This window comes from Scophthalmus maximus, chromosome 3 (assembly GCF_022379125.1).
Source record: "Scophthalmus maximus strain ysfricsl-2021 chromosome 3, ASM2237912v1, whole genome shotgun sequence".
NCBI lineage: Eukaryota > Metazoa > Chordata > Actinopteri > Pleuronectiformes > Scophthalmidae > Scophthalmus > Scophthalmus maximus.
This window is the reverse complement of record NC_061517.1, coordinates 19,328,537-19,335,854: the sequence shown is the minus strand read 5'-3', so window position 1 is coordinate 19,335,854 and position 7,318 is coordinate 19,328,537. Positions and strand designations below refer to the sequence as shown.

General features: G+C 44.3%; 1 protein-coding gene across 5 annotated transcripts; it reads left to right on the top strand.

Annotated features, from left to right (window-relative positions):
* The first annotated feature begins 405 nt into the window (after positions 1 to 405).
* slc66a1 (solute carrier family 66 member 1) lies at positions 406 to 6,386 on the top strand. Of its 5 annotated transcripts, none has more exons than XM_035645755.1 (8): positions 406 to 541; positions 2,242 to 2,438; positions 2,544 to 2,673; positions 3,050 to 3,137; positions 3,516 to 3,670; positions 3,754 to 3,846; positions 4,296 to 4,481; positions 5,767 to 6,386. In XM_035645755.1, exons 2-8 carry the CDS (start codon positions 2,248 to 2,250, stop codon positions 5,851 to 5,853), a joined length of 930 nt encoding a protein of 309 aa, XP_035501648.1. In that variant the 5' UTR covers positions 406 to 541; positions 2,242 to 2,247; the 3' UTR covers positions 5,854 to 6,386. The 5 variants fall into 5 exon arrangements, with proteins under 5 accessions (XP_035501648.1, XP_035501649.1, XP_035501646.1 ...); XM_035645756.2 differs by lacking the exon at positions 406 to 541 and adding an exon at positions 1,338 to 1,679 and having other exon boundaries at positions 2,245 to 2,438; XM_035645753.2 differs by lacking the exon at positions 406 to 541 and adding an exon at positions 1,344 to 1,679.
* Positions 6,387 to 7,318: the final 932 nt, after the last annotated feature.

The window sequence follows — 7,318 nt, the reverse complement described above, 5'->3', positions numbered from 1 at the left end:
CTAGCCCTTGTTTCTTTAATCTTCACAAACACTTAACAGTATATGTCATTAAAATGTTTATGGTCAGACAAGGTGATGGTCATTCTGAACAGGAACTTATTGGAACATTTCAGGAAATGTATTGAGGAGATATCCGTTTATGTTATGTTACAACAATAATAAGGCCGGACGGTTTTCCATATTTAAAGTGGAATTTCATTTATGTTTTGTTTGTTTTTCATTTCAAAAGGAACAGTGGTAAAACAACTTTACATTTCATCTTAGACATTTTTCATTTTCCTATTTGAAATAGTAACTGAGGGTAACTGGGATACCCTCAGACCAACAACACTAGACCAAACAAAAAAAAACCCAACCTTCCCCAGCTGACGTCAGCGCAACGAGCCGCTGAGTCGACAGTCTGGACTGGGAGTTGTGTCAGCTGACACCTTTTTCTTAATCAGCACAAAAATTGAGGAAGCAGCGAGTTGGTGGGGGTCACCTCTCTCTTCCCCTTCTTGCTACTCAAGGCCCGTCGTTTGGATTGACTCGTTCTGTCCAGGTAGGACGTCCTTCTCTTGATACCTGTCTTTTGGCATCAACGGGATCTTTTTGAGACCGGGATAACACATCTGATCACACCTCATCAGAATCGGGTCTGTCTAGTTGGCCTTCTCTCTCTCTCTCTCTCTCTCCAGAGTCCACCGGGTGAGAAACCCCTTTCCATACGAGTGTCCGCCGCGCCGCATTAACCCTTATGGCCCTGATATGATATTGTTTCTCGCGGCTTCGCGCTAAAATCCGGGAGGCCTCCGCACCCATGACCCATGTCAGCCGCGCGCAGCGAGACGCTCCGGTCTAACGAGGCGCATTGATATGTGATGAGAGGACGCGAAGTGTGCGCGTGCGCGCCCGCGCGCGCCCGCTGTTCACGTCGGCACCGGAGCAGAGTGACGGTGACGTGAAGGCATGCCGTGAGCATGTTCCACAGCCTTAATCCATATTTTATTACTGTCCAACCGTTTCCACCGGGGAATGCGGAAGGCAGAATGACGACTTCTCGCTCAACTCTCAGGGGTCATGACGAATCCGCGGGAAGGGAAATGAGCGATATCTGATCGTGTCTTCAGAAATATATAATTTTGACGACATGGCGGTTTTGACCTCCCATGGGACCCCCCGGGGCCTCAGGCAGAAACCGCCCGGCTCAGGCATTCTCTCTCTCTGTTTTTCTTCTCTTTTTTTTTACCATTTCATTGACCGACTGATCAATCGATTTCTAAAGAAAGAAACTATCAGATTTTATTAGTAATGGAGATAACTGTTGGCTACTGTGTTGCAGCAACTGTATGGTGGGATAATATATAATACATTGTATATAACATTGTTTTCAGTGTTGGTTATTAGTATTAGTATGTTCAAATATATATATTTGTGTCTTGTCATATACAGAGAAAACGAACAACTTAAATGAAATAAGCAAAATATTACATGTATTATTGGCAATTTGGCTGAACTTTTATTTTGAAGGTGGAACGAGGTTCGACCTGCCGTGACGTTGCAGCGCGCCGACCAATCAGCTCCCGGGCGCGGATCCGACTTGCTTATCACCAGCTTCCGTGTTATTCGTCCGGAGTCTGCGCGGAGCCGTTGTTTTCGTCCTGCTGGAGGAGTTCACCGGCGGGTCGGCAGCCTCACAGGCAAGACCAGTCCGACGCTGCGTTGTATTCCCCCTCCGAGGCAGATTGTCGACGGCTGTAGTTTAGAGGCCGCGGACGAGCTCCGGGGCCGGCTGCGTTTATATTTTGCTAGTCGCGGTTGGTCGTTGATCGCTTAGCTCAAAGAGTCCGAAGGTTCCAGTCGACACATTCGTTCCTTGTTTTGTTTTTTTTCTTTTGTGTGTGTGTGGGGAAAGAAAGAAAAAAAAGCGTGTCGCCTAAATCCATCTACACACTAACCGCCACTCTATTTAAACGCCGCCGTCTTGATCTAATCAGTGGATCTGCATTTTGACGGTGTTCTGAACAACCCTTGACCCCGAGACGACCTCCTGCTCACTGTATGTCCACATGTGATTGTTCTTCTGCATGTTGACTTGAACTTCCAGCGTGAAACACTAAATCCGTGCTCACAGGACGGGGTCTTTGTTTGTTTCCTTCTTCCATTTTCATATGTAAACACGTTTGCAGGTTGGCATGAGAATATGATTGTTCATTACGGTGATGAAGTGGATATTCACAGAGGCTTTTTTCCCCTCTCCAGCAGAACATGCGGTCAGACGGAGCCCTCACGCGCGGCGTCTTCGGAGGGGCCGGTCCAGGGAACCTCACGTCTCTGTGTCCTAACGGGACCCAGTGGGTTCTGGAAGTGCTCAGGGAATGTGCCCAGGATGCGAGGGACATGGCCAGCATCTACCTGGGCCTCCTGTCCATCCTCTGCTTCATGGGCTCTTCGCTTCCGTGAGTGTCTTGCGCTCTTCGTCAGTGTCTTTCTTTTCCCCCCGTGCAAGAGCGGCGTTGCCTAATTGTGTTCATCGTTTTTTCTTGTTCTCCCTGTGATTGCAGACAGTACCACAGCTCGTGCAAAAACGGCAACATGGACCGCGCCCTTTCCATTTGGTTCCTGCTGCTGTGGCTGGGCGGTGACACCTGCAACCTGGTGGGCTCCTTCCTGGCCGACCAGCTTCCCCTTCAGGTGACTAACAGTGTGATATACGGATGTTTACCATCCCAGTGGTAATCTCTAACTTCTCTTTATTTCTCCTAACGTCTTTATTTTGAACAGAATTGACATCTTTGGACAGTTTTGTTTCCTGTTAAAGTGCAACGTGTGTACTCTGGGTGTTATCAGGGCTATTACCAGATAATTGATCTATTGATCTATGTGTCTTGATCAATGACTGAGACGATTCATGTCAATTCCCTCCTTGATTAAGTTCAGCATTACAATGGCCACCACGTCAATGGCACAGATAGCTTCTTTTTTTTTTATACATGACAAAGACCTTGTGAAGAAAATCAAATGTGTCCTTCACCTCTGACTTGTGTGTATTTCTGTCCCTCTCATCCAGACATACACGGCCATTTATTACGTTATAGCTGATCTACTGATGCTGGCCCTTTACTTCTACTACAAGCTGAGGAACAGGGTGGTTGAAAGTGAGTCTTTTGCTTTCTTATTTTTTTGTTTCACTACTCAAATCTTCTGCAGTGTGTGAGTTGCACTGCCTCGTTCACTAGTCGAATTATTGTTGACGTGTTTAATGGGCACGAATGACCCCAAATCATGTTTTCAAACTACGGCATAGCTGCTGAATGAACCAGCTGTTAACATCAATACCGATGAACAATGATCCAGCACCAGTCCAGACAGAGGAAGAGGGTTATCTCGTGTACTCTGTAATGATGTCATCATCATGTGTCTCATTGCCTTACCCAGCTTTGCTACAGTGACCCTTGTCTGGAGGAATGTAGGAATGTGCTGAGTGATCTTTCCCCAGCATGAGAGAACTAACCCAGGTGCCGTCTCTTCTCCAGGCAGGAGGGTTTTGCACGTGGTAGGCGTGGCCTGCATCCTGGGCTTGCCCGTAAACCTCATCCACCTCTCCGGGTTGGGCGCCCAACAGGAAGCTATGCCCTCCGCGTTCAGAAGTCGCGGTTTGCTCGCGGCCTCTGACATTAGCCCAGTCAAGGTAGGTCCTTCTCCTGACCTGAGAGAAGTGAACTTGTTACGTCTGGCTTCCCCCCTAGTGATGTTCTGTCTCTGTCGCCTCAGGCTTTTACCTCTAAGGAGATTATCGGTTTCTCCATCGGCTCAGTGTCGTCGGTGCTCTACCTGTGTTCCAGGCTTCCCCAGATGTACACTAATGTGAGTATCTGTGTCTGGATAGAGCAGGTGCTACACATCGACTGATACTGATAATTAGAACTATTATTCTGATGACAATTTAAAATTAGATGTTCACCTTACTTTATTATTATTTACATCCAATAAAAATAGGTTAGAAAAACTATAAAGTCCTATAATAGGTCATGTAATCAGGGTTCCCCAAAGGGTAACAAAATGTATATATTTATGACGGGTATGGATAAATATAAATGGGATGCGGCAGTGACACGTGTGTTAATGTTAGTATACAATCATATTGTAAAGGACAAAATGAAATCTGTATAAAGTGAATGAGACAAAATGTATTGTGCCTGAAAACTTAGCAGGTGAAAACGCAAGTGAAAAGTCCCCTGACAACACGAAGTGTCCTTTCGCCTCTGCGGTGTCACATATCACATATCACATAAACTTTCACTTGTCCCCCACAGTTCAAGAGGAAGTCGACGGAGGGGGTGTCTTACTTCCTGTTCGCGCTTGTCATCCTGGGAAACACCACGTACGGACTGAGTGTCCTGCTGAAGAACCCCGACGACGGCCAGGGCGAGAAGAGCTACATGATCCATCACCTGCCCTGGCTCGTCGGCAGCCTCGGCACCCTCTCTTTAGACCTCATGGTATCCTTTGAACAGTTTTTCTTTTTAAAAAAGCGTGGCAGCTGCTGCTGTCCGGTTAGTCCCATGTACATGCTACATTTTCGGCAGTGCTGGGCCATAAGAGAGGGCAGCTCCTCAGGCGGGTTAAGGTCTCGTGACTGTGTGTGTGTGTGTGTGTGTGTGTGTGTGTGTGTGTGTGTGTGTGTGTGTGTGTGTGTGTGTGTGTGTGTGTGTGTGTGTGTGTGTGTGTGTGTGTGTGTGTGTGTGTGTGTGTGTGTGTGTGTGTGTGTGTGTGAACGCGATATACAGTATCAAAGGTCCAAACAGTCAAAGGGAATCTGGCTTGTTGTCAGAAAAGAAACACGACTATAAAACCTACACGAGTGGCCTACATAAGTCTACTGATGATGGTTAAGGGCTCTAGTTTTTCAGGAAAATACTTTTACTGATTAGTTTGTCTTCTAAGTGTGTGTTGTGCACCTTGCCCTTCTCCTGGTAGTTGTTAAAGGCATTGTTCAATGATTTGGAAAATGCACTTATTTTCTTTCTTGAAGAGACTTTGTTCAGAATATTGATACCGCTTTTTCTATCTGTACAATAAACAAAAAGCTCCAGCATGGACTTGGTTACCTCAACATAGACACGTGTAACTTCAGCCGGCTGTGGTGACCAGGAAGTCCCAATTCCAAGCAAAGAAATCCAGGAGTTGTTAAACTATGACGTGCTGTCGCCAAACTGAGTTTTTTTGTGTGGCATAAACAAACAAGACGTGATGTGAGCCTCAGAGGCACCGTACCTTTGGTCAGTATATATAGATAGCTGCTTCCCCTGTTCCGAGATTAGCTGAGAAAATCAGATCCTGGCTGTAGCTTCCTATTTGCTGTACAAACACGAGAGTGCGATTTGTCTGTTAAGTAAAAGAAAGCCTATTTCTCAGACTGTCAAGCTATACCTTTTTTTCAGGGCCGATACCGATTTTTATTATTTTAAGAGGCCGATTACTGATATTTGTCTGCAGTAAAAAAGTGTCAAAAGGCGTCAACATTTAGAATAACACAAACTCTTAACACCAAACTCTGTTGAAAAGCCTTAAAGAACATATTTCACAGACCCTTTCAACGTGACCGTAACACAGAAGGTGCAGGGAGCCAGCATAATGTAGACTAAAAATAATAAAGGTGTTTTCACATTAAGGCGTTTTCACACGTGAGGGTGCGGACCAAGGTCCGAATCAACCTTCATGTGTTAGAAACATTGTAAGCTGTTTCACAGAGATTCCATTGATTTCCTTGACACCACGTTTCAGATCTCCCTCCAGTTCTTCATCTACCGTAAGGCTCCAGCGGAGGGGGACGACGACCGCGACGAGAGGACGCCTCTGATCGGGAGCTAAACCGACACGCCGAGGGTGTACTGGTGGGACCCGAGCACTCGCTTTCAGTGAACCCTCAAAGAAGTCACATTTACAACACAAGAAATCAAGATGGGTAAAAAAAGATTGTACATTTAGTTAAATTTTTATAGTTTTATTTATTATGCCCTTTTATTCCAACGTTTTTCAATGTGTTTTTATCTGCAAAGTGAAGCTGCCGTGATTGTGACTCACGCTGCTCTTAACTCACGGCGATCTACCAAGTTTTCAGTTCCGCTCGAGTTCGGTGATACTACTACTTACTATCACAGTTCTAGGGGGCAGCAAAACAAACTACAGCCGTTTTAATAAAGACAATAACTGGCCGTTTTTCATCGTTTGTGTGAGCAACGGTGATATGTTTTTACGCTGTAAAAAGAATTGGTTACCTCCTCGCTTCAGCCAACAGCTCACCGTGGCTCATCCCTCTGAGAAATGCTTCGAACTGATCTGCTGTTAAAAGTGTTTCATGTGAGGGAAATGTGCAATAATAAAGAAAAAAACACCTTTTCCAAGATTGTTGCCACAGACCTCTAGTTTCTAATTCTTCAAATATTCTGCATAGATATATCAATTAGTTCGAGCTCATTTACCATTGTGTTACCTCATTCAACAGAGGACATCTGTGAGATTGCTGCTTCGATATCAGGGTTTTAAAGCGACGATTTAGGATTTCAGGTGTCGGACACGGATGGAGGATTCTCTAAATGTATTTTTAATTTTGAAGTTGCCAAACACCTTTACAGTTATTGAATTAACCTTTGCATGAAGCCTGTGTCTGATCAAATTCACAGGACTTCACCTTTATTATTTTTTTGGCTGTCTGACAATGTGAACGCAGCGACACGTCTTATTGGAAAAGACAAACTGTTTTCCTTTTCTTTTTTTAACTAAAAATGTGTAAATACAAGTGCCACGATCAAAAAAAATATTTTAATGTGCATTATATTGTTCTTTTTAATTGTAATTATACCGTCTCATTTTACTTTTCTTTCTTTTTTTTAAGTACAACACATGACCCAATTTTTTTTGCACCAGGGTGAAAAATGTGCCACGACTTCACACAGGTTTTTCACAGCGTAGTTTAATTTACACATTTTCATCTTCACCATTTCGTTTTGTTGCACATTTTGAAGTTTATTTTGTACTTTGAGAAATGTTAAATATGTTTGGTGGGTCAATGTACTGTAAACATTAAAAAAAAAAGAAAGAATAACACGTTACTCTTTATCTGTTGCTTCCATCTGCGTGATTCAGTCATGTAGGTTTGGCCCGGTTCCCTTCATTTACTCTGATTGATGGATTTTATCCAACTGCTCTTCTTGAGAAGAAAAACAATTTCCCTCCCCAAAAGTTTACTCTCTTCACCCCCCACTCTTTTTTTTCTTTATTTTTTTGCAGCTTAGCAGAGGTCAAGACCTGTTCTTGGTCTTGGTGTTGACCTTTG